The sequence below is a fragment of the Adiantum capillus-veneris genome, chromosome 26, assembly GCF_014529385.1.
Source record: "Adiantum capillus-veneris isolate H3 chromosome 26, ASM1452938v2, whole genome shotgun sequence".
NCBI lineage: Eukaryota > Viridiplantae > Streptophyta > Polypodiopsida > Polypodiales > Pteridaceae > Adiantum > Adiantum capillus-veneris.
In genome coordinates, this window is record NC_140956.1 from 106,846,059 (window position 1) to 106,873,557 (window position 27,499).

The following is a 27,499-nucleotide window of genomic DNA, read 5'->3' on the forward strand; positions in this document are numbered from 1 at the left end:
AGATGACAGCTCTGCATAAAAACAAGACATGGAAGCTAGTTAAATTACCACAGGGCAAAAAGGCTCTACCTTGTAAATGGGTTTACAAGTATAAGATCACCGCTCATGATAGTCAACCAAAGTACAAAGCAAGGCTTGTTGCCAAGGGCTTTAAGCAAGAACAAGGCATTGACTTTGATGAAGTCTTCTCTCCGGTGGTCAAGATGACTACATTGAGATGCTTTCTTGCATTGGTTGCCATATTAGATTTGGTGTTGCACCAAATGGATGTCAAGACAGCGTTCTTGCATGGTGATTTAGATGTGGAAATTTACATGCAGCAGCCAGAAGGGTTTGTTGAGAAAGGCAAGGAATATTGGGTATGCCAGTTGTTAAAGAGTCTTTATGGCTTAAAACAATCACCGAGGGCATGGTACCATAAATTCCACAAGTTTATGCTTTCTCAAGGCTACAAACGTAGTGAGTTCGATCACTGTCTATATACAAAGAAGGCTAAGGATAGCAGTTGGCTGATCCTTATTTTGTATGTGGATGACATGTTGATTGCTGGCAAGCACTTGGAAGAGATTTCAGCTTTGAAGTCAAAGATGGCAAAATCGTTTGACATGAAAGACATGGGTGAGGCAAGTCATATACTTGGTATGCGCATTGAGAGAGACAGATCAAAGAAGTTGATTTGGTTATCTCAAACAGAGTATATTGACAAGGTTTTGCAACGTTTCAATATGGAGAAGGGAAAGGCATTGAGTGTTCCATTGCCACCATATGTGAAACTTAGCAAACAAGATTGTCCTGTGTCTGAGGAAGAACAGGCTGAAATGGATAAGATTCCATATGCGTCTGCAGTGGGTAGTTTGATGTATGCAATCATTGCTACTCGCCCACACATTGCATTTGCAGTGGGAGTAGTAAGTCGATACATGTCAAACCCAGGCAAGAAACATTGGGAGGCAGTGAAAGGAATATTGAGATACCTGAAAGCTACAAAGAGTATGCGTATATGCTATGGGAGTCAGGAGCTAAGTGTAAAGGGTTTTACAGACTCAGATAATGCAGGTGACTTAGACAACCGAAGGTCTACGTCAGGGTATGTCTTTACATTGGCTGGTGGAGCAGTATCATGGCATTCTAGATTACAAGATTTTGTTACTCAGTCTACTACAGAGGCTGAATATGTTGCAGCATCAGAGGCATGCAAAGAATCAATTTGGCTTAATCGACTATTAACAGATTTGGGAATCAAAGAAGAGATGCCTGTGTTATATTGTGATAGTCAAAGTGCTATACAATTGGCTCGCAATCCAGTTTATCACTCAAAGACAAAGCATGTGGATGTGAAGTATCATTTCAGCAGGGAAATGCTCGAGGATAAGCAACTTCAGCTTGTCAAAGTTCACACCACAGAAAATCCTGCTGATCTACTTACAAAAGGACTTCCCTCAAAGAGCTTTGCGCATTTTCGCAAGCAGTTAGGTGTAGGGTAGTACATCACTTCTCTACATCTCTTGTATATTAGCTTGTATAGTAGCTTCTCTCACACTTAAAGTACCACATTGGACTTTAAGTGGGAGGTTGTTGGGGTATAAAGCCCAATGTGGTCGCCCAGGTAAGTGGGCGGGCCGCCAGGTATGTACACATATTTTTTTGTAAAAACCTAATAAGAACTCACTATGCTCTACACATTACAGTAGAGCGAGTTCACCATATCGCCGTGCTCTTCTTCTCGCACTCTCTCTCTCTCGTGTCGCACTTCCGCTCGTACTCCTTTAGCCATATGGCACGCTGATGCATTGATAAACGTCTCTAAAAACTCCCCCACGTGTGGTATGGACACTTGACTATGATACAATTTTTCTCTTACTTGCCCTCGTTTTCTAGCAGGACTCTAGATATACTAAGATCTGGCCTGCACAATAAAGAGAGATATTTATTAGTGTGAATGACTAAATAGATATATCTTATTAAAATAGATGTGTTTCTTTGTTCTTGAAGTTTTTATGAAGTCTCATGCTCTATTTTGACCTATGTATATAAAAATCTCTCTCTCTCTCTCTCTCTCTCTCTCTCAGCAAGAGGCAATGTCTCCCACCCCACCTCCCCCCCCCCCCCCCGGAACTGGCTGGAGGTGATGCCTCTTCACCTCCCACTAGATGGTGCACCATCTTCCTCCCGGCCTTGCAACACCATCTCTTCTTGCACGTGTAGGATGGTGCGAGCTTCTTTTTGGGCCATGTGGAGTACTTGAATTTGCTTCGCCTTTACGGATTAGTATAGGTTGGGTTCAAATGGAGCGGCCGAAGAGCGAGGGGCATATGTGAAGTTGTAAGTTGGCACTTGCGGATTCGGCAACAAAAAAGACCTTCATTTCTAGACCCACCCAAAATTAGGCGACCGCCCCTTCCCCCTACCTCCTTATTTTCAAAAGAAAAAAAACCAACTATAGAGGATAGCCCGACTATAGACATTTTTATATTCGGATGGAGAGAGAAAATAATTATACTCTGGAATTTGGAAAGTCCATTAAGAGTGAGTAAGTATAAACACATTGCACAAGAACGTTTAATCTTGAGACAATGCTCTTGCATATATAGGACATTAGCGGGTTAATGTTGAATCGTGAGGCAACATTCTTGTGGTGGAGAAGGGTGAGGTGAGGTTTGCCGGTGCAAGAGGAAGGCCATAGCTACATGCCAATTGGGAGGAGTGTTGAGGGAGGGGAGAGACCTTGAGAGGGATGGGGGAGAGGGTGGGGTGCAAGGGCAAGGCACATTTGCAAGAAGTCAAGATGCAAAGAAGGGAGGGGGAAGTAATACAAAGGGAATCTTAGGAGGTAATAAATTTTATTTAGAAAGGGCCATTAGGTCTCTCCAATCTCGAAAAAATAAACTATTTCTAAACATATTAAGTGAGTAATATTAAGTGAGTAACTGAATGGTGAGTTTAAAAAATGAAAAAACAGATGAAGTGAGTGAAGGGTGAGTTTAAAAAATGAAAAGACAGATGAAAGTGAAAAGTCGAGACATACGAAGGTGGAAAGTCAAAAGATCTTTTGTGTCCTTGTGAAGAGATGGTCGACTTCACATTGTATATTTGTGTTTCTCTTCTCCTTTATTTTCTCTTCAGTATTTTTTTCTCTTTAAAGTGTTCTCTCTCTCTCTCTCTCTCTCTCTCTCTCTCTCTCTCTCTCTCCAAGGGAAGAGCTACTCGTATCCTACAGCTCCAACTAGCTAGTTGGTTCACATCTAGCAATTAAGATTTTAGTTTTTCATTGTACTTCATTTTATTTTTGTACCTAGACATTGTATTAGATCCACCAAGATTATATCAGTTTGGTCTCATAGATCATTTGGCCTTTTCAAGACGCTTAATATAACATTTCATTTCATTTCATTTCCTCTCTCTCTCTCTCTCTCTCTCTCTCTCTCTCTCTCTCTGCACAAAGGACACGTCACACACTCGTAACTCTAATGGTTGTGAAGTTATATGCAAGGTTTTTTTTTTTTGTGGGTGTTAGGGAGGGAGGGAGGGAGGGAGGGAGGGAGGAGCTTTTGCAACAAGCAACCATTTACAACGAGGTAAACTATCACATCTACATTCTAAACAAGAGGAACTCATTAGGTCTCCCCAATCTCAAAAAAAAAAAATTATCTCTAAACATATTAAGTGCATAAGTGAAAAGTGAGTTTAAGAAATGAAAAGACAAATGAAAGTGGAGAGTCAAAAGACATGAAGTTGTAAAGTCAAAAGACGCATGAAGATAGAGAGTCAAAAGATGCATGAAGATAGAAAGTCAGAAGACTTTTTGTCCATATAAATAGGTGTTTCTCTTATCATTACTTTAGCGTTTTCTTCTCTTCAAAATATCCTCTCTCTCTCTCTCTCTCTCTCTCTCTCTCTCTCTCACACACACACACACACACACACACAATGTTGCATCCGTCTTTTATAGCTAACACTGTTGTAGATCTACGTGCTTCGTCATTGCCAATGGCTACAGGCTATAGACTAGCGCATCACTCTTGTTGTTGAGAGAATCTTTGAATTATTTATAGAAAGGTATTACTAATGGCTTCAAAAAAATTAAAACATTCATCACATGGGGCATTGAATATTAATTACAAGAACCCTTGGCAAAAAAAATGGGTACATAGCTCTCTTCTTCTCCAAGTCATCTCTATTGCCTTCACTAGGTAAGAGCAGCTTTACCAGCTAAAATTGCAAGGCAGCTCATTGTCAAAATGGAATCACCAGCTATTTTCACCTTAGGCCACACATAGCCAAGACACAAAAGTTCATGCGATTGTCAATAAGTATAGAGAAAATCAATGAAAGGGGACAATTTGTGGCTCAGAGCCCTTTAAGAGTATCTCTGAGTCCCTGATAATAGCAATCACACTTATGGTCCTTGAAAAAGGATCCTGACAAGACAATGCGTCTTAAAAATTCATTCGAATGCACCTTCCATAAGGTGCACCCCTCTCTATTCTCTGTTAACTTTTGCAGCTTATCTAGGAAAATTGGATTTCCGCGGATATGATAAAGGGAACCTGGTGCAAACAGTTCTTCAACAGGATGCAGCAGTTGCGTACTTTCAGCTATCAAGGCACTCTTTTCAGTAACCTGCTTTTGAGTATCCTTGCATTCTGAAAGAAACACAAACTTTACAACATCATATCATGGAAATAGAAAGAAACTCTTACAGAAAAATCTGAAACCTTTCTGTACGGCTGGCCCAAATCGACCGGCATAAGCTGTATATCTTCGGGCGACTTCCTGCACCGAAGACAAAGCCTGCACTGTACTGGCAACCAAGTCCAAAACCCCCTTTCGTTCCTCTGCTTCTTTGCGAAAGCTAGCCCTGTAAAGCAAAAACCATTGAGTCATCCTTACAGTTGGGGTTACACTAAAGTAATCTGTTTCCATACCAGTCTAGCTCAAGAATCTCATTCCGTAGTCTCAGCAGTGTTGCTGCGCTTACTCGGGGTATCACATCATCCTGCAAAAGTGCATATCAGTGTACCACGTTCAAAACTACACCTGATACCCTACTGTTTGTGCCTTGGGGGATTGACTAGTACTAATAAGGGGATGTCACCTACGTGCATCAAATGAACCTTTTTTACCACCATTCTTTGTAAAATGAACCCCCCTCCCTTACACGTGTTTTCTCCCTTGTATCCCCCCCCTTTACACGTGTTACTATACAGTATATACCTGAAGAATAACAGTCCGGACAAAACTGGCACTCTTGATAGCAAGTGATCCTGAAACACATGGAGGGCTTGCAAAACCAATGGCCGTGACAATTCCAGGTGAAAATCCTAACTCTTCCTTAGACTTCCTTCGGAGCATCATTGCCAGAAGAGCGGCAGTTGCTCCACCAAGTGAATGTCCAACAATCCTAAGTCTAAACCCCTGCCCACAAAAAAAAATTATGTGTAAAAATAGAGCTTCTTCAAGATTCTCTGCTACTTAATATTGCAAGAGATATAGATGACCAAGATTCATACACTATACTTGTCTATATGCTCCCTCAACGTAGGCAACTCATGGACAATGAACCATTCTGCTGCTTTTGCTGTTCCATAATGTACACTCCCACCATCAAACTTGATTTCCTCATCACTGTGAGAAACAAGATCTGTGATTAAATCATGGACAGAGCTTGTGCCACGGATGCCCAAAACCACCAATTTTTCATGTGGGTCCACAGCAATGTAATACGCAGGACGCATTACACTAGAGTTGTCTATAAACTTTATCACATTGCTTTCACGAAGCATGCTGACTCTAGCAAGAGTGGCTGCACTTTTCATATAGGCACCCTTTGCGAGCTCTGCATGATAAATGAGGTCAGCAACCTGCAGTCAGTACCAAAATGTAATCAGACAAACATGAAATACAGCTTTCAAATAGATACAATTCAGCAAGCTTTGCCTCAAATGTGAAGAAATAGAGGAGGAGAGAGCTTGAGCTCTTGCAAACATGCATGCACACAATCAAGAGAGCACAACGGAGACGGGGGCTGAAAGCTGCTACTTTTTCACTACTTAAAAAGGATGATAAGCTTAGTCTACAAAACATAAGAGGGCCTATGTACAATGGTCAATGTGAAACCATAGTGAGTGAGCTAGCAAGATAAGGAGCCATCACTCTCGGGAGGTAGACCGAGTCAATGTAGTCCAATTGTAGTATCACCGATGATGATCTCCTATCCTCTACCTCGTGCAAATAATAGATGAACCTTCTAGGCGTAGTAACCATTTAGCAATCACATGCAGACTATGCTAATCTTTTCACAGATTTCCTAATAGATGAACCTTCTAGGCGTAGTAACCATTTAGCAATCACATGCAGACTATGCTAATCTTTTCACAGATTTCCTAATCTACTTAATCTTGTTACTATCAGGTTTATATCCTTTCTTTTCAAGCAAACCATGCCCATGACTATCCCCACAAGACAGTACGTCCACATAGTACGCAATTCACAAAATCACACACTCAGTTCAAATTGAACACCGTGTTTCAATCATTCAATCTAGCCGTCTCATTCCGTCCGGAACTCTTAATACACCTAGATCACTGTGCATCCATCTCATCCTTCCGGAACTCTTGATGCTCTCACAACGGTACCCAGTGATCTCATCCAAATAGACTTGATGCACTAGAATCTCATTCAGTTCACATTCACTTAGCCATCACATCCAGATCTCGCTGATCTGTAACACATGTATAGATGCACTAAGTTCCAATCATTCATTAAAAAAAATGTTGCAAACATTTCATCTTTTTCTACATGTCTCTAACAATACACAAAAAGAGCACGTCTTCAATTCAACTAAAAAAAACTCCAATTCAACGTACATCTCTTCGTGAAGTCATGCCGCAAAATATTGTCAGTCCGTCAGATTTGGGAAAGAGGAGCAACACACACACAGCATGACACTTTTTTTTTCAACGTGAGGAGTTCTTTTATTAGGCCTTGCTTTTATTTAAGTGGGCAGCCGGTCACTTGGTTAAAAAAATGTGAACTTGTTCAAAGCTTCAATAAAACTCAGTGAGCTGAAAATTAATGCGGATGCAGTTCTCAGGCACAGATGCAATGCAAACACAGATTCCTCACGGGAAATTACCTGCTCTCCCCGAAAAACGCTTAAAAATATTCCGCTTTTTGAAAAAAGCTTCTCAGAACCCATCTTTATTCTTGTGCTTGCGTACTCCCTTTTCCAAGTCGGGTTTCCTGATAGACCAATGGAATATTCCCTTTTCGATGCTCTCGTCACCCATCACGTGACGCATCAAGAAGATTAGTTTCCCGGTCTCTCCTACCGAACTAACGGTACAACCCCTTCGGGATGCTTAATGTCACCCATCATATGACACATCAGAGTTGTCCATTCCTGATGGTTTTTAATAATTCCAATAGATCTACAATTCCTAACCTTACGGTTCAAGTGCACAAATATCCAAATTTCAATAAAAAGAAATTACTCTCTATGACTACTCCACTCTTGAGGCGTAACCTTTGTGGCAGGCTGGAGTGTAGGCCGGCCCTTCTGTATCACAATCTTCCTGCTAGCTGAGGATAGCTGAAAATGAAATGATGGGTCTGTGAGAGTGGACCAGGCAGCACCACCCCAAGTCTACTGCCTAGTTGACAGCATGTCACAAGCTGCTGACGTGTCAAGCCACTGAAGAATGGAGCCAACCTGCAGATCCCAGCCGAGGATCGTGAAACCTAAGAAGCAGAAGCAGAAAAAGAAGCAACAAAAGAAGTTTTACCAACTTGCAAAGTCTTGCCGAGTGACCTATTTTTAAAGACGAGTTCCCACCAACTTACGGGACCCCATTCGATGGGACCCAGGGGACCTAAAGCCATTAAAATTAAGCAAGACCTACATACACACACACGCACAGTATTTCTTGCGTAAAAAAGGTGCTGACATGGCAACTGTACAGGCGCCCCGTAGTTTGCACTGACATACTGACGTGGTAGGTATACAAGATTCTGTGTTTCATGTTGGTAGACTCTACAGAAATACCTAAAATTACGTTGGCTGCTTTTTGGAGGCCAGATGCTTTTAGGGTTTGATGCTTTTCATGTAACTGCTTTTAAGAGGCCAAGGCCTTTAAATATGAGCCAAGGGCTCACTCTCTGGCATGCTTCTGTGTGAAGGTACAGGGATTGGAGTACTGGTGTTCAAGCAATATAAAGAAATACCAGAAGGGGCGCCAATGTTTGGGGCCAGTGCTCTCTTGGGGTGGAACTCCGCCACTCCCCGTCTCGTGTGTCATGCATCTCTTTCAGTTCAGTGTTATTTGAAGTGCTTAAAGTTGTTCAATCTGTTCTTTTCCGTTGGCACATCCGTCCTCGTTACAATTATATCAGAGCTTCAGGCGTGTGCTTTTCTGAAAGCATACCTGTCCTATCAAAGAGGAGACAAAGCAAACCGGCGCTTCCAAATTTAGCCTAGACATTCTTTCGCAGCATCCGCAACAAAATCTCCTGATGCTGCAAAGTTTTCAACAGTTTCTGAATTACAAGTTACCCCTTCTGATGCCCCACGTGATACCTCCTCCTCCGCCACCAAAAAGTATAAGAGCTTCCAATTTGCAACCTTCCTAGCCGTCTGTTCCGATCGGTGGAGTCTTCAGGAATATGGTGCAACCATATGACCCTGATCCAGTGCAACCGCCTTTGCCACCACCGTTGCCCCCACCACCACCACCACCACCACCACCACCACTAGGCTACACTGGTTGGAGCCCATCTAGATACCCTTATTAACCGTACCCGAGATATGCACCTAACCAACCGAAATATTTCAAGAATGGCGGCACAACAAACAAATTTTTCACCTTTTCCGGGATGAAAGATCGGAGGAAAGCATTGGAGTTCCTACAGCAATTCAACATCTATGCTTTGGGGAACTATACAGAAGAATCCAAGATTTCTTGAGCAGCGGGATTTCATTAATAAAATGCCATGCAGTGGTGGAGTTCAATTGCGACGCAACCGCATGCCCAAGGACCTGGCAAGCTTTCAAGACAATATTTGTGCGCAGTTATATGACTTCTCTTCTCTTGGTAGAATGGGGCGACTTGAAAATGCTTGCCACAGAGACATTATTGGACTATCATCACCATTGCAGGAATATTGCCTGTCCAAGCAAGTCTCAACTATGCAAGAGCTTATGGACCATGCCGCGGTCGGCGGCTACAAATTGATGGAAGGCAAGCTAGAGTTTACTATAGAAGTAACTCTAGCCAATAACTAGAACTCCCGACAACCACGAACAAGTAAACTGCAAAGGCATAAGAAGGCTGATGTTTTGGATGCTTTCAAACAGGGTGTAACTATTTTGGCTACTTGAGTCACAAGTCTCCTTTTGCAAATGCACGAAAGTCAAAGAAGCACTTACGCTTTGAGGGTGTTTTGAGTTCATCCTCATTCTCTTCTAACGGTTCTGACAGCTCTTCCTCCTTTGTTTCCAGTGATGAGGACAGAAAGAGCAGAAAATGAAGAAAGACTCAAAGATACGGCAAGAACAAGAAGAAGGCTAAGAACAGCAGATCCCACCGAAGATCTCAGAAATCTTCACACTTCTGAGGAGGATTCATCCTCTTCTAAGAGTCGGACTCCGATGAGCAAATGTTTTACTCTAAGAGGAAGCACTTCTACAAAGCCAACCAATATAACTTTCTTAAGAACAAGAGCAAGAAGAACAAAAGATTTCAAGGAAGGTGGACAAGCCGTGAAGTTTGCCACTTTTTCGGGCTTCCGAGATACTCATAAGGCCCTCGCCTTTATTCAAGGGTTCGACATAGCTTATTCAGGAGGGCACTATTAAGAGCACTCCAAGGTCAGGAGGGCAACATCTTATTTGAAAGGAAATGCACAAACATGGTGGTCTACTCTATTATTGCGAAAGGGAGCTCCAACGAAGTCGCTACAGTTCAAGCGACTTTTCACTTCTTCGTGGCTCACTCAGGAGTACAAACCTGATGTGGTTACTGCTTGGAATCATCTTCGGATGACCAAAGAAGATACTTTAGCTATCTACTACGAGAGATTTTGAAATACTTTTCGTCCAGCCTCTTCTGTTAAAAAGATCACCTTTGAGCGCAACAGATCGAGCCATTTTGTTATGGTCTACCCAAAGAGATACGAGATTATTGTCTACTACAGAAGTCCGAGTCCATACAACAACTGATGGGACATACTAAGCAAGGGTTTGCAATGCATGCGAGTACACTTACGTATCCAACTGATCACCGCATGACAACAAGGACCGGACAAAAATCGAACAACAGTAACAAAAGAAGAAGAAAGTCGCCTGCCCAACAGCAGTGGGTTCCCACGGGGAACCGTTCCGGTCCTCTTGAACAGGATGAGGTCCCTGCTCCAGCCCCCACCTCAGCTTCACCCTCGACAGCCCCTCCTCCCCAGAGTTCCCCCCCTCCTCATCATCCTCCCCCCCGCCTCTTGCTCCCGCCGCCTCCCCCGCCCCTCTTCATCTGCCGCTCCCCCTGCCTCTCCTCTCCACCTCTTACCCCTGCTCCTACTTCCCCCCCTCCCGCTCCAGTTCCACAGCCGACCCAGGGGGCAGGGCCATCTCCGGCTGCTAGGAGATCTCTTGGCAGCGCCTTTGCCACGAGTCGCTTGGCGAAAGAGGGACAGCCTTTCTTGCGACCCCCTCTACAGGTACAGAAGTCTCCTTTTGCAGCTATCCCTCGTGGTCTGATGAGCATCGACTTGTGGCATCGATGGGACTTCTTCGACTACGACTTCACTCATTTTCTCGGCGACACATCAGCAGACCATGAGGCATCCTGCTTCAGGGTCCATGTTTTGTTCCTTGCAGCTAGGGGGATTGAGGCTTTGGACTCGGTGGTTGGCTTCTCGTTTCCCCTTTGCACCAGGGACCGGACTGAGTGGACTCTCAACTCAGTGTTGGGGTGGTTACACACACAGGTCCTGAAGTTCTCTCACCACATGGGAGAACTAGGAGTTACAGACATGCTTCAGACTTTGTGGCCACTGGCCAAGTTTGCGGTGACCCCTCCAGATACAGCAGGATGTAGACACATTGTGGTCTACTTTTTTGCCGATACGCAGTGCTTGCCATGCTATGTACACATTCATGAGGACTCTTGGACAGAGGAAATTGCTTTACAGACGGCTGGCTCTATTTGGGCTTGGGCCAGGCACTCGTTGCAGTCACGCCTATCTAGAGGACGCTCGGATGCGGATTACTCCCCATCCAAGCTAGCCTCGAAGATAGCACGTTTAGCTGTTGCGACAGCATCTGTTCTCTCTCGCTCCCCATGAGGATCGTCTCATGGAATGTGCAGGGACTTGGTGGGCCCCAGTTTCAGCGTCAGCGGGGCCGACTGTGTCAGGAGCTTCAACCCTGCCTTGTGGGAGGAGAGATTGATCTCCTTATGCTTCAGGAGTACCATCTGTGTGAGAGCCGCATTAGACGTTCTGGTCAGCTCTTGCGTGGACGATATGATACTTTTTGGTCAGCTACTTTTAGACCTGGAGGCATCCAGGGTGAGGTATGCATGACTATTGCGGATTCTTTGCAGCAAGCCATTGTGGGGAGAGGGATTATTGTGCCAGGCAGGGCTCAATGGATTACTATGCAGGTTCAGGGTTGCCTTGTGGGCTTCTTGAACATCTATGTGCCCAATGTGGCGAGTGCCCAATGTGGCGAGTGCCCAAGCAGAGTTTTGGTCACAGATAGTTGAGTCTCTGCCGCAAGCAGAACACTGGTGCATAGGGGAGGACTTTAACATGTTGGAGGACGCTTTTGACAGGATTGGTGGTAGCCATGCTACTGTGCATGGAGTTGAGCTGGCAGCTTGGGAGAGGTTTTGTATGACTCTGAAGGTCTCGGATGTTTGGCAGCACTCTGAGGCTCCCAGACAGCCTTGCCTTCTCTCGTTCGGACCGCAGAGTGGGAGGAGTGAATCTATCGCGGATAGATCGCTTCTACACTAGTGACCATTTCAGTGACTTGGGAGGGACCGTTGGCATTCTAGCAGGGACTTCCTTCTCGGACCATGCACCAGTGATCCTCACAGTGGCAGACAGGCAGAGGAAAGGGAGCACGATGCTTCGCATCCCAGAAAGGGTCTTGTTGGACTCTGCACTCAGAGAGCGAGTAGAGGCTCTCTGGACAAAGAGCTTGGACAGGCAAGATTCTCCTGCTGACAGAGTGGCCTCAGGACTAGCTCAGATTAGTCGTTTCTTTCTCCAGGAGTCTTTGGCTCGCCAGGCTGTAGCGAGAGAGGAGGAGCAACGTCTCAGATGGGACATTGCTTCATTGCAGAGGATGCAAGAGCAACATCCAAACAGCCCTTGGTTGGAGGAGCAGCTACAGCAGGCTCGCCAGGAGCTTGTTAGCACAGAGGAGCGGCGAGATGAGTTTGCTTTCCATCGACGGGCATCTCAGTGGACACAGGTAGGCGACAGAGTGACTGGTGCTTTCTTCGAGACAGTGGGACCTCGGCATTCGCATGCCAAGGTCAGTCAGTTGAGGAGGCCGGACGGGTCAGTTGCTTTTGAGCCCGAGGATATGCGTGCAGTTGCTACTGACTTTTACCGCGAGTTACTGTTTGCAGAGCCTCAGTCAGAGCCAGGTGTGGGCACAGATGCCTTGCCTTGTGACTGAGGAGATGCGTCAGAGGCTTGAGCTGCCACTTCAGCTTGAGGAGCTGCACACCGCTCTTAGTGCCCTCCCCCGTGGTAGCTGTCCACGTGAGGAGGGTTGACTTCCAGTTTTTTCTTGGAGTACTGGGACTTGCTTGGCCCAGATCTCTGTAGTGCTTTTCAATACATCTTGCACACAGGAGTGATGCCTGACAGCATGAGTGAGGGCTTGATCTACCTCATTCCCAAGGAGGGTGGCTCCTTGGATGAGATTCGACAGTGGCGCCCCATCACCATCCTCAACTCAGCCTACAAAATTCTTGCCAAGGCTCTGAGTTTGAAGATCCAGCCACTTCTGAAGAGCCTTATACATGGGACTCAGACAGGTTTTGTCAAGGAACGTAGTATCCTTGACAACATCTTTACTTTTTGGGAGGCTTCTGCCCTAGCACGGCTCTGTGGTGAGGACCTCGTGATTCTTCTTCTCGATTTTGACGAGGCATACGACAGAGTTGATTGGGAATTTCTAGAGGGCACTCTACGCAGGATGGGCTTCTCAGATGCTTGGATCAGAGGGGTGTCAGCTTTGTACAGACAGACTCACAGTCAGGTACTTTTGGCAAGAGGTAGAGGTGATTGCTTCGTGCTCACACGTTCAGTCAGACAAGGCTGTCCTCTTGCCCCCTTCCTCTTTCTGTTCTATGCGGAGGCGATGAGCAAGTTTTTGGTGTCGCGGCAAGTTGGTCTACGGGGCTTGGCACTCCCTATTCGGGGAGATGAGCTACTGGACACTGAGTTTGCCGACGACTCAGCCTTGTACTTAGATGGCCAGGAGGCCAACCTTCACAGGTGTGAGCAGGCTCTGGAGACCTTCTGTTGTGCATCTGGCGCACTGACCAACTGGAGAAAGATATTGGCTTTCTCGGTTGGTAGTGCTCCTATGCCCGATTGGATGCCAGGAGAGGGTTTCAGGTGGATTCCCCCAGGGACTACAATTCGGTACTTGGGCTGTCAGGTTGGTTTGGACTTGTCTCCCAAGCAACAGATTGCTCCCCTCCTCCTGTCTATCAGGAGGAAGTTGTTCCACTGGAGCTCAGCACGACTTTCTTTGGCTGGCAGAGTAGTAGTGGCCAACCAAGTGTTGTTGGCGACTATGTGGTACATCACTTCTTGCTGGATCTTCTCGAGTTCTTGTATCAGCCAGGTAGAGAGGCTGATCAGGAACTTCTTTTGGTCAGGACGTGACACTCAGATAGCCCAAGCCAAAGTGGCTTGGTAGGTCATCACTCTTCCTTGTTCACAGGGAGGGCTTGGGATCATTGACCCAGCACAGCAGAGCAGAGCCCTTCTTGGGAAGTTCATAGTCAAAGGACTTCTTCCAGGTGAGGAGCCCTGGAAGGAATTCTTGCTACAGTGGCTTCGTGCTAGGGTGCCTCAGGCTAGAGGCCCCTGGTGACCTTCGACCAGATGAATCTTCTCAGAGATGCACAGAGTTGGTTTGAGCAGGAGACTGGAGGACCGCTTCGTTGTGAGTTTGCTTCGATCTTGGGAGCACTTGCGGCGAGGCCTGGAGCAGCCTACTTGCACGGAGGAGCGCCTACGACAGCCCCTTGTTTGGAACCCCATGGTTAGCACTCAGAGAGGCCACTTGGTTGATAGTCGGCCTCATGTTTCTTGGGGTCCCATGGCAACGGGTCCAGCGCGCTCTTTAGGTGACTGGTTAGAGTTTTCAGGCTTATCAGAGGAGGTGCAAGGTTTCCAGCTACTACCGGGCATGAGAGGGGTGCAGAGCATGTGCCAGGACATCTCAGAGGCAGTTCAAGCTAAGTGGCTCACACCTCTCGAACCAGTAGCACCCAAGTGGATAGGAGCCTTCACACGACTGGAGGTTCTCATCTCAGCCCGGGCCTGCTCAGAGACTGTTCCATCCCTTTTCTTCGAGCTACAGGGTGAGGGACGCTTACAGTGAGTTACAATAGAGGTCCCGCGGGTGGCAGAGTGCTATTTTCAGAGGATCCGAGTGGTGGGCATCTGTGGGAGGACTTGTGTCATCGATCTTGACCCAGCAGCTCTTGAGACTGGACACTGGAGGATGTGGGCTTGGGAGTGTTGTCCACTGGCACGAGTACAGTGGGATCCTGGTGAGTGGCTTTGGAGGGATCCTTTCTCTTCTGCAAACCACCCAGGTGTCCCGTTCTTTCAGTACACTGTTCGACTGGGACGTCACATACTAGCAGCACAGAGTGAGGCCCGCCCCGCTGCAGCACCTCATTGCCAGGAGGAGAGTCTCACAATTGAGTTCTTGGCAGCCTTCTGGGAGAGGTTATGGGACTCCAAACAGCCAAGGCGAGTCACCTTGTTTCAGTGGCTGGTCGCACACAGAGCTACAGCAGTTGGGAGCTGGCTAGTGCATAGTGGTCTCTCGGCCGCATGTGCAGCTTGTGACCATCTTGTGGAGAGTCAGCGTCACTGTCTTTGGGACTGTCCTTTGGCACAGCAGGTGTGGCTTCGAGTTCTTCGGCTGATGCCTGCTCTTTCCACGGCTCGACAGTACACTTGCAGCTTGGTCCACCCTCACGGGCCCGGCACTTCAGTTTGAGCTATCTTCCACCAGCAGGATGATAGTGATGCAAGAGGGGCGACCTACACTCCAGCCTACCGCAGAGCTTACTCCACAAGAGTGGTGCAGTGAGAGAGAGGAGTGTTGGGAGCTCATCAGTGGCCTGACACTCTGGTTCATCTGGCGGGCCCGTTGCTTCCGCGTCTTTGAGACTCGCTCTGTGCCACCAGTAGAGATTGTTCGCGATATTTGGCTAGAGCTGATCCACACTCTCAGAGGACAGCTCGAGAGACTACAGGGCAGCTCCGACCGCATGCGGGAGCGCAGAGAGGCTTTCCTTCGACTATGGCGTTGTGGGCCTTTCTACACCATGGTCCACGGTGTACTCCGATGGCACTACTGACCACCTGTGTGGCTTTTCCCTCCCCCCATTTCTTGATTTAGCCCAATTGTACATATGTTGGTTTTTCATTGGGAGAGTCTCCCCATCATGGTTGTTGTAGCCCTCTCTTGAAGAGGTGGTTGTAGCCCTATGGGCAGTTTCATTAACTAATAGAAGGATCTTTTACTCGGAAAAAAAAAAAAGAATCACGTCCCCGAATGACAGACAAAGAGCAATCTCAGTACCTCAAAGAGGGGAAGTGTTTCGGATGTGGAGAGCATGGGCATCTGTTGGCACGCTGCCCACACAAAGCACCCAGAGGACAAACAGAAGACAAGCCAAAGAGTTCCAGAGCAGCCGAAGAGCGCGGAAAGAAAATCGCAACATCCCATCCGGGTCCCGCTAGAACAACCTAAGCCTGTGGCTCCATTTCCTTGGGCGGAATTCCAAGTCGAGCCACCAATTCGGGTGAAATATATTTGGCCTTGGGTCCTCCATCTGAAAAGATTAGGGGTTCTTGTTCGTACACTTTGCCCCATGCTTGACAAAGCTCAGTGCTTTCATCTATCTGATCAGGGTCGTTTCCCACACAGTTAGGTATCAGTCCAGCTTTCGTCTTTCCTACACCTGTCATTGGCAAACTTTGGTTGCATTGTCAAGGGTATTTAGGGCACAAGGACTTTTACATCATGCCTTTGGAAGGGTGTGACGTCCTCCGAGGAATCCCTTGGTTCCCTAGAACAGTGCCATGGTCGATATAGGGCAGGGAAAGCCACCTTGAAGAATAAGAAGGGCAAAGAGATTGTACCTGATGGAAAACTGAAAGGCAAGTCCGTCCCACTTGATGAAGTAACGGCCGTTTCCAAATTAATGAAATCCAGTCTTTTTGTTTACTCGATCTTCTTGAAAGAATTGAATGATTAACAAAGGTAACTATGTTTGATCTAGAAAATGAACAAGAATTTCTGCAAGCTCGTGTTGACTGTTTCTCTGAGGGCTTACCAGGCGAGTTGCCTCCTCCACATCCTCAAGATCACACGATTGATTTGATTCCCGGTAGCACACCCCCCCCCCCCCCCCCCCCCCCAAACTGGCCACCTTAACGAGTTAGTCGAGCCCAAAATGAAGAATAATGAACCAGGTAAAAGAACTTCTTAAGAAGGGTCTCATCCAATCTAGTACTTTTTCAAATTTCACACATCGTCGGCAAGTCCATAGCTTTGTAGAGATTTGTGCAATCATTAGTAGACCGCTCTCGCCATAGAGAGTGGGGCGTTCGCAGGAGGGTTTGACAAGATTCTGGTGTCGTATTCTCTTCTCTCTCTATCTCTCAGTCTCAGCACCTTCATTCACAGTGTTTGTTTGTGATCATTGCACTCTCTCACTAAAGGAACGTAAGGCTCTCCCTTCCGTAAGTAAAAGGAACCTTGAGCACAGTTCGGAGCACTCACCTTGAGCAAAGTTCAACATTCACCTCCGCTGCACCTTACAACTGGCTTGTACATAGTGGCCTCTCGACAGCATGTGCAGCTTGTGACCATCCTTTGGGACTTCCCTATGGCACAGCAAGTTTGGCTTCGTGTCCTTCGGCTGATGCCAGCTCTCTTCACAGCACGGCAGTACACTTGGGGGGCAACTGCTTGGTCCACTCTCACAGGCCCTGCACTACAGTTTGAGCTATTCTCCACCAGCACGATGATAGTGATACAGGGGAGTCGGCCTACACTCCAGCCTGCTATAAAGCTCACTTGTCACGTGACACATCCAACCCTATGTGTCGGACAAGCTACACCATGACCAGGGTTCAGTTCAGTCAAGTCAGTCTAGAATAGGAAGTGATCTGGCACTTTTGTGAGTCTGTTCGTGGACCGTGCATGTCAAGACACTTAGATTAGATGCATATCCTCTGGTTGCACACAACATGCCCATCAGATTCCAATCAGATCCCATCAGAAGCATTTTTACAGTGCATAGACCTATTTTCCCTATTTTTGACATTTTTTCACTTATTATTTTTAAGTGACTTTTATTGGAAAGTAGGTAGGGCAATTTTGCTAAGTTTGTATAAATAAAAACCTAGTGCTAGTACTTTCTAGCAGAAGAGGCAACAGGAGCACCTTGCTCAACAGGCAACTTCTCAGCAAGACCAACACCCGCAGTAGCCCTAGAGTTTTCAGCCATCTGAGGACCTAGCATTTTTGCATCAGATCAGCCTTGGCGTTTTGTGCACAGCAGATCAGCCCCGGCGTCATCACGACACAGCAGATCAGCCTAGCGTTTTGCATTTGCAGAACAACCGGCGGCAGTAGGACCAATTTCAGCCCTAGCGTTTTTGGGACAGCAGAGCACCTAGCGTTTTGCAGTTCCTCCACGACGAAATCAGCAAAAGCATCAGCGTTTTCAGTTTTCAGCCCTTAGACACAGCAGATCAAGTCCCGAACCTCGCAGACCTCACCTTCCCGCAACAGTTCCTCGCCGCACGGTGGGATCCATCGAAGTATACAGTTTCAGCCCGGAAAACGCAGATTGCGTTTTCAGTGCGTCGTCGTCGCATTGTCGCCATCGGCATCGTCATCGACATAGAGTCATAATTCAGCAGATAGAAGATTTGCAGATTCAACCATGAGCATTTGCACATTTCAGCCCGTCTAATTCAGCAGATAAAGATTTGCAGATTTCAGCATCTGCGTTTTCAATGCCTCGTCGTCGCATCGTCAGTAAGTCCACGCATTGTAAAGATTTGTGCAATCATAAGTAGACTGCTCTCGCCATAGAGAGTGGGGCCTTCGGAGGAGGGTTTTACGTCGTCTCTGGTGTCGTATTCTCTTCTCTATCTCTCAGTCTCGTACACTTACACCCACAATGTCCATTCACTTTGTTTGTGTTCATTGCACTAATCATTAAGAACAGAAGGCTCTCCCTTCCATAAGAACAAAAGGAACCTTGAGCACAATTCGGAGCACTCATCTTGAGCAAAGTTCAATATTCACTTCCGTTGCACCTTACATTAGTATCAGAGCTTTGGCAGTGTTCTGTATCACTCAAGGAAAGAACCACAAGAACCACAGAATTTTTTTTTTTTGGCTTGTTGAGGTCGCACGAACCCAAGTTCGCTTGGGCGTGTCGATTCTTAATCGTGTTTTTGAAGAGTGACAAAAATCCTAGGAAAGAAGGGCTTGTACACCTCCCCTTGTGCCTCTTTTCACTCATTGAGAGCGGACCGTGCACTTAGCGGCCGGCCAATAGACGTGAGGTGGGAAAAAGCAACCTTGGTGTGAGCGCAAGGCCGCCAAGGGGTGCGCCTGCGGAAAAGAGCAAAACTCGGGTGAAGAGAAGATCCTTCTCGAACACAGATTGCAAGCAAAAGAAGAACCTCAAGACCCTCAAGAACTCAAGACCCTCAAGAACCCAAGTGTAACCATGTCAAACTTTGTAAATAATTAACGTATTTATGAGAAAAAGAATTATCTAATTAGTTGTGTACACATCAAAATAGATCTAGTAGTTTTGGGGCCTCAGGTGCGCCCAAGTTTGGGCCACTGCACCTCAGGGAGACTCTAGCAGAAAAATACCCTAAAGACCTAGTGATTGGGAAATCGATTCTTCAATGAAGGGATAAGCAGTAGCCTCAGATTTCAGGCTCAGAAAATTACCCGCGCTAGTGCAAGCACAGAATTGAGATGGGGTCCTTAGAACAACAATAACCCTAAGGCCTGAAGTATTTTTACGGCCTTAGGATAAGTCAATTAAATTATTTTCTATTGTCTTTGCTGGACCAAATGGCCGGACAAGTGCGAACAGGTAATGCCAGAGCAATGCTAGTACGGCAATGCGCTGGGGAGCAGCTAACATTTTCATTTGTTGCATCTATGTGTGCGGTTGTGCACTTAATTGCACATTTCATTAATTAGCAAAGGAGTTTTAAAGTCAAAAGTTGAATGGTTTTTAAATTTTAAAGTAAGTGTGCCAACTGGCACACTTACCCATACAATCTCTCTCTCTCTCTCTCTCTCCCTCTCTTCATGCTAGCGCCCCCTCTTCTGGCTGGCTATATGAGAGCAGCCCCTCCCCCTCTTGCCAGGTTGGCAGTGCACTACCCCCCCAAGTTGAGCATCCTCTACGCAATGAAGCTCTCCATTGAAGCTTGAGAGCAGCACCTTGTGGTGTATGTGGAGCTTCAAAGCACCCATCACCTAGAACAAGGCCTCTCATGGTTGTAGGCAGCTTTGAGAGAAGTTTCATCGCGTAAAGTAGTACAAAACTCTCTTTCTCCCTCGTCTAGCTGCTGCCCGTTCTATGTTTTCAGTCCCTAATCACTTGTATTAGGGTGAATTTCAGCAAAGTCTTAGTAGAATCTTATTCCCCACTACCTACTCTACACATACACAAAGTTTGGAGCATTTCCATAGCGAAAAGGACCTCCATTTTGGCATTGGAACGAGCTCAGGTAACAATTTTCTGGTTATGTGCAGAAAATTACAGCAAGCGTGTGTGTGTATGTTTTGCATGTTTCTGTCGTGAGTTGATTGCAAGAATGATTATGTCCAAAGAGGCACAGTTAGCGGAAGATAGACTCTCACTTGTGAGAGCTTCCGATGAGTTTTGTGGAAGGTAGACTCTCCCCTACGAGGGCTTCCCAAAATCTCACAGAAGAGGATAGATCCTCTCAGTAGTCAGAGAGCATTTCTTCTACTCTCTCAGTCAGAAGCAGAAAAAGGACAAGAAAGAATAGAGGACGGGCTTTTACCCCGTTCCTGTGCTTGTAAAGATTCTCCCTTATTAATAAAGATATTCTCTTTATGGGGGGGACCAGCCCATCTCCTGGTCCCCAGTGATGTGTCAAGCTTTCTCTCTTTCTCTCCAAAGTCTCTTGAGTATATAAATTGCATTTAACAGTCAGTTTTCGCTTCCGTATTCTTGTGACACCAAGACCCACAAGAACCCAAGTTCCTCGTGAACTTAAGAACCCACAACTTCAGTGCATGGTCATCACCCGAAGCGGAATGGATATCGGGCATGAGAGTGATGGGCAAGAAAGTAGTGAAGAAGAATTTCAGCAACAGGGAGGTTTTCCTGACCCTCCCCCTTCGCCATCTACGCCAGGAATTGCACCAAACCCCATGGAAGCTTTGGTTAAGTCGATGATGGACATGATGGCAAAGCAAGAGGCGACTCGCATTGCCGCGGAGCGTGACCGCCAAGACAAACAGGATCGCGATCGTTTGGCGGCCGAGAAACGGAAAGAAAAAAAAGCAGAAAGAAAGGCCGACTTGGAGCAAGCTCGCTTGGCGGCCGACGCAAGAAGGGAAGCGGCCGAAGAAAGAAAGGCTACTATTGAGTGTGATCTTGTGCAAGCGCGATTAGCGGCCGACGCAAGAAGGGAAGCGGCCAAAGAAAGAAAGGCTACTTTGGAGTTAGAGCGTGAGGCCCAGAGAGAACAACGCATGAACGACTTGATACTACATGTCCTCACCTCAAAGCCTGAACCGGCCAAAGATGTTGGTGGTTCATCCAGTGGTGCAAGCCGAGATTCGGACTCCAACAACCCAGTCATAGAGAAGATCCAGTTCAGTAAGCATGATGGTAAGATGGATGCTAGTGTTATTCATTCTTGGTTGCATCAATTTAATGCTTATTTTGCGACAACTAAGAAGACAGGAAATAGCAAGGTTTTGACGATAGCTATGTACCTTGTCGGTGATGCTATCAATTGGTACCACGCATGGCAAGAGGCACACCTAGCCGTGCACCTACAGGAAGCCAACGGAGACACACCCCTTTCCTTCAATTCGGCCGACTTCCAAGACAAGCTCAAGACGCGGTTTATGCCTCCTCAGTACCTAGCATGATTGAAAGAGGATTGGCGCAATCTCAAGCAACATGGTATGCCAATCATGTCTTTTTCTAACCGTGATTTGTAGCTCGGCACTCAATTACGCAAATCGAATGATGAGCGCAAAGAGGCTTTCCTTTTTGGGTTAGACGAATATATCAAGTTTGATGTACACGTCTTTGACCCCGCGGATCTCAACAAGGCGGTAGCGATTGCTCTCTCCCAAGAGATGAAGCACAACAAGGGAAAGCCTAAGGAGAACAAGACTTCCACAAGTACCTCTAAGACTTCTCAGAACCCTCAGAACGGACGGTAAGAATAGTAAGAACGGTAACTCTTCTAACCAATCTTCCAATAGTCTCTCAGAAAAGAACTCTCAAAGTGAACCTAAGGGTAAGGTTAACACAATTGCTAAACCTAAGCTCACTCCAGATGAAAAGGTAGCACAAGGAATTTTAGGAGGATACATCACGTCGGAAGAGCAAAGCACTTATTCTAAGGAAGGTCGTTGTTTTCATTGTCACATTAAGGGTCACATAAAAAGAACATGTCCTAAGCTTGAATCGAATGAATCTAAAGAACCAACTTCCTCTATCAATACAATGAATGACAACACGAGTGTGCCCCAAGTTCTTCATGACCCTCCCATTGATGAGTCTCTTATTAAATGTTATGGTCATATGACGGGGCAACGTTTTGTCATATTGTTTGATCCAGGTAGTACGTAAGATGTGATTAGTCCCTCTCTTGTTGAGAAAGCCCGCCTAGAGGTTAGTCAGAAATCTCCTCTCGAGGTCTCTCGCTTTGCTCCCAATATGGACTCTCTCATCACGAAAGAGTGCCTTGATGTGTTGTTTACAGTTCAGCAAGCTGCTTTCCGAAGAAAATTTTTAGTCTCTCCTCTTTCAGGATGTGAGATGATTTTTGGGCATTCGATGGTTTCGTGAGCATAACCCTCTCATTGATTGGGCAGAAAATACGTTCACTTTCAATGCCAAAAGTGACTCTCCTATTGTCATTCGTGGAGAGCAAGTTGTTCATTCTCCATCTCTCATTGCTAATGTGCAGGCGAAGATTGAACAGATTCAGAAGAAGGAGACTCTCTCGGCCTCGTCTTCTCCAAAGCATGATACACAGGATTTACATGATGATCAAGATGTGATTTCTCACAAGCATGATGATTTGCATGAAGATGATGTGATTGTTCACAAGGATGATGTGTTAGTGGATACTTTCTCTAATGAAGCTAACCTCATTGCAGATTAGATCAAACACGAAGAACCGATCTTGGCTTTCGAGTCAAGGTCCACAGAACCTCCACAGGAAGATTCGTTAGATTCCGAAGATCCGATCTTGGCTCTCGAGCCTAGGTCTCAAGAACCCTCACAAGAAGTATTATGTGTTCGCATGATTAGTCAGCACGCATTGTTCGAGTGTTTCATTCGTGATCATTTCCTGTATTTTAGTCTGCATTTTTATGTGATCCCTTTCCTAGGCATGACATATTGTACGTTGAGCACGTTTCTCTCATGAATGAGCACGAATGTATGCGGATTATTCATGAAAAGCTGAAAACTATGCATTCAAGGAAGTCACACTCCATGTCTCTTCCTTGGCATGACACAGTCATAGAAAGAGCACAAGAAGGATTGAGCATCAAGCATGGGCATTTCCGTTGTGAATTGCCACAATTATCTCATTGTTTGCGTGTGTCTGGTGAACCGTTTGGCACTCCGTCTATTTGTTCATCTTCATTGCATGCACAGTCTTTGAGGAAGACGAGATTTTTTTTCCAGTCACTTTACATGGAATGGGTATGTTCATGTTTTTATATTGGAAGTGGTTTCAAGAATTTTCAACCATGAAGATTCTTGAAGAAGAAAGAAGCATGACTCTAGACGAAGTTAAAGCATCGAAGGAGCCTCAGAAGACTTTGTGTCACTTTCGGCGCGGCCCAAAGAAGCAAACGTTGCAGACCTTTATGAAGTTCAAGTATCGCATGACCCACGCATCAGAGTGGGCCAGCGACGAGTCCTTTTCAGGATTCTAGACCCTGTTGGCAATCTCCCTAGACACCATACAATTCGGTACCAGTACCTCACTTTGAAAAGGAGGGGATGTCACGTAACACATCCAACCATATGTGTTCATGGACAAGCTACAGCATGACCGGGGTTCAGTTCAGTCAAGTCAGTCTAGAATAGAAGTGATCTGGCACTTCTGCGAGTCTGTTCGCAGACCGTGCATGTCCAGACACTTAGATTAGATGCATATCCTCTGGTTGCACACAACATGACCATCAGATTCTAGTCAGATCCCATCAGAAGCATTTACAGTGCATAGACCTATTTTCCCTATTTTTGACATTTTTCACTTATTATTTTTAAGTGACTTTTATTGGAAAGTAGGTAGGGTGTCACAAGGCGGGCACCACGTGCCAATAGAAAAGAACAGACTGAACAACTTTAAGCACTTCAAATAACAACTGAACTGAAATGGAGAGAGAGAGAGAGAGAGAGAGAGACGACACGCGACACGGAGTGGCGGAATTCCACCCCAGAGAGTATTGGCCCCAAACCTTGGCGCCCCTTTCGGTATTTCTTTATATTGCATCAACACAGTACAAGCCGGTACTCCAGACACTGCACCTTCGTACTGAAGCATGCCAGAGAATGAGCCCTAGCCTCATATTTGAAGGCCCTTGGCCTGAAAAGCAGTTTACATGAAAAGCTTTCAAACTCAAAAGCTTCTGGTCCAAAAAGCAGTTTACATGAAAAACTTTCAAACTCAAAAGCTTCTGGTCCAAAAAGCAATGCCAAAAGCTACCAGCGCAATTTACGGAAATCCGTACAGCCTGCCACGTCATCATGTCAGCGCAATTTTCGGAATTTGTCTACTGCCTTAGGGTTAGGGTTAGGGTTTTTGGCAGAAATTAGGGTTGCAGGTTTTAGGGTTAGTGTTTCCAAAATTAGGGTTTCAGCAGTTAGGGTTTTCAGAATTAGGGTTTCTGGCAGAAATTAGGGTTTGCAGGTTTTAGGGTTAGGGTTTCCAGAATTAGGGTTTCAGCAATTAGGGTTTCTGGCAGAAATTAGGGTTAGGGTTTTCTGCACTCGGGCAACCACGTCATCACTCTGTGACACTTCCTCTGTTGCTTGTTCTTCTTAGGGTTTAGGCCCCTCGGCCGGTAGCTCCGTTCTTTAGTAGGTCGACACGTCAGCAGTTTGTTTTTTTTTTTTTTCCGAGAAAAAGATCCTTCTATTAGTTCATGAAAGCTGCCCATAGGGCTACATCCACCTCTGCACGAGAGGGCTACAACAAACATGATGGGGAGACTCTCCCAATGAAAAAACAGCATATATACAATAGGGCTAAATCAAGAGATGGGAGGAGGGAAAAGCCACACAGGTGGACAGTAGTGCCATCTGAGCACCCCCTGGACCATGGAGTAAAACGGCCCAGGGCGCCAGAGACGAAGGAAAGCCTCGCGGCGCTCCCGCATGCGGTCGGAGCAGCCCTGTAGTCCCTCAAGCTGTCCTCTGAGAGTATGGATCAGCTCTAGCCAAAAGTCACGAACAGTCTCTACTCGTGGTACAAGGCGAGCCTCAAAGATGCGGAAACAACGGGCTCGCCAGATGAACCAGAGAGCTAGGCCGCTGATGAGCTCCCAACACTCCGCTCTCTCACTGCTCCACTCCTGTGGAGTAAGGTCTGTAGCAGGCTGGAGTGTAGGTCGACCCCCCTGTATCACTATCATCCTGCTGGTGGAAGATAGCTCAAACTGAAGTGCCGGGCCCGTGAGGGTGGACCAAGCCGCCGCCGCCGCCCCCCAAGTGAACTGTCGAGCCGTGGAGAGGGCAGGCATCAGCCGAAGAACTCGTAGCCACACCTGCTGGGCCGAGGGACAGTCCCAAAGACAGTGTCGCTGACTCTCCACCAGCTGGTCACAGGCTGTACATGCGGCCGAGAGACCACAATGTACAAGCCAGCTCCCTACTGCTGTGGCTCTGTGTGCAACCAACCACTGGAACAAGGTGACGCGCCTCGGCTGTCTGGAGTCCCACAGCCTCTGCCAAAAAGCTGCCAAGAACTCAACTGTGAGACCCTCCTCCTGCCAATGACGTGCTGCAGCGGGGCGGGCCTCTCTCTGTGCTGCAAGTATATGACGTCCAAGCCGAACAGTGAACTGAAAGAAAGGGACTCCTGGGCGGTCTGCAGAAGAGAATGGGTCCCTCCATAGCCACTCACCAGGATCCCACTGTACTCGTGCCAATGGACAGCACTCCCAAGCCCATAGCCTCCAGTGTCCTGTCTCAAGAGCTGCTGGGTCAGGGTCTATGACGCAAGTCCTCCCACAGATGCCCACAACTCGGATCCTCTGGAAACAACACTCTGCTACCTGTAGGGCCTCTACTGCAACTCTCTGTAATCGTCCCCCACCCTGAAGCTCGAAGAACAGGGCTGGGACAGTCTCTGAGCAAGCCCTGACTGAAATGAGAACCTCCAGTCGTGTGAAGGCTCCCATCCACCGGGGTGCTACTGGCTCGAGAGGCGTGAGCCAATCAGCTGGAACTGACTCTGAGATGTCCTGACACATGCTCTGAACCCCTCTCATGCCCTATAGCTGGACAACCTGCACCTCCTCTGACAAACCTGTGAACTCTAGCCAGTCACCTAGAGAGCGCGCTGGACCTGCTGCCATGGGACCCCAAGAAACATGAGGCCTACTCCCAACCAAGTGGCCTCTCTGAGTGCTAACCATGGGGTTCCAGACGAGGGGCTGCCGTAGGCGCTCCTCCGTGCACGTCGGCTGTCGCTGCTCTAGGCCACGCCGCAATAGCTCCCAAGACCGAAGCAAACTCACAGCGAATCGGTCCTCCAGTCTCCTGCTCAAACCAACTCGGCGCAACTCTGTAAAGATCCATCTGGTCGAAGGTTGCCAAGGGCCTCCTGCCAGAGGCACCCTGGCACGAAGCCTCTGCAACAAGAACTCCTTCCAGGGCTCCTCGCCTGGAAGAAGTCCTCTGACGACGAACTTCCCAAGAAGGGCTCTGCTCTGCTGTGCTGGATCAATGATCCCAAGCCCTCCCTGAGAACAAGGAAGTGTGATGACCGACCAAGCCACCTTGGCTCGGGCAATCTGAGTGTCGCGACCAGACCAAAGGAAGTTCCTGATCAGCCTCTCTACCTGGCTGATACAAGAACTCGAGAAGATCCAGCAAGAAGTGATGTACCACATAGTCGCCAACAACACCTGGTTGGCAACTACTACTCTACCAGCCAGCGAAAGTCGTGCTGAGCTCCAATGTAACAGCTTTCTCCTGATGGACAGGAGAAGAGGAGCAATCTGCTGCTCGGGGGACAAATCCAAACCAACCTGACAACCCAGGTACCGAACTGCAGTCCCTGGAGGAATCCACCTGAAACCCTCTCCTGGCATCCAATCTGGCACAGGAGCACTACCAACTGAGAAAGCCACTGTCTTTCTCCAGTTGATCAGTGCGCCCGATGCACAGCAGAAGGTCTCCAAAGCCTGCCCACATCTGTGTAAATTGGCCTCCTGGCCCTCTAAGTACAAGGCTGAGTCGTCGGCAAACTCAGCGTCCAGAAGCTCATCTCCCCGTATAGGGAGTGCTAAGCCCCTCAAACCAACCTGCTGTGACACCAAAAATCTGCTCATCGCCTCCGCATAGAACAGAAAGAGAAAGGGGGCAAGAGGACAACCCTGTCTGACCGATCGTGTGAGCATGAAGCGCTCACCTCTACCTCCTGCCAAAAGCACCTGACTGTGGGCCTGTCTGTACAAAGCTGACACCCCTCTGATCCAAGCCTCTGAGAAGCCCATCCTACGTAGCGTGCCCTCAAGAAAGTCCCAGTCAACTCTGTCGTATGCCTTCTCAAAATCGAGAAGAAGAATCACAAGGTCCTCCCCACGGAGCCGTGCAAGGGCAGAAGCCTCCCAAAAAGTGAAGATGTTGTCAAGGATACTTCGTTCCTTGACAAAACCTGTCTGAGTCCCATGTATAAGGCTCTCCAAAAGTGGCTGAATCCTCAAACTCAGAGCCTT

At 47.1% G+C, this 27,499-nt stretch overlaps 1 protein-coding gene across 2 annotated transcripts in view; it reads right to left on the reverse strand.

The window, feature by feature from the left end:
- Window positions 1-4,235: 4,235 nt before the first annotated feature.
- LOC147423956 (uncharacterized) overlaps window positions 4,236-27,499 on the reverse strand; it is a 44,216-nt gene continuing 20,952 nt past the window's right edge. The window contains exons 4-8 of one of the 2 annotated variants that reach the window (XM_086502177.1): window positions 5,511-5,861; window positions 5,215-5,415; window positions 4,926-4,996; window positions 4,716-4,858; window positions 4,236-4,643 (exon numbers count right to left, since the gene is read on the reverse strand). In XM_086502177.1, the coding sequence (XP_086358303.1) occupies window positions 4,348-4,643; window positions 4,716-4,858; window positions 4,926-4,996; window positions 5,215-5,415; window positions 5,511-5,861 (1,062 nt within the window). In that variant the 3' untranslated portion in view covers window positions 4,236-4,347. Of the gene's footprint in view, window positions 4,660-4,715; window positions 4,859-4,925; window positions 4,997-5,214; window positions 5,416-5,510; window positions 5,862-27,499 lie in introns of both variants that reach the window. The other variant, XM_086502178.1, reaches the window with a different exon arrangement.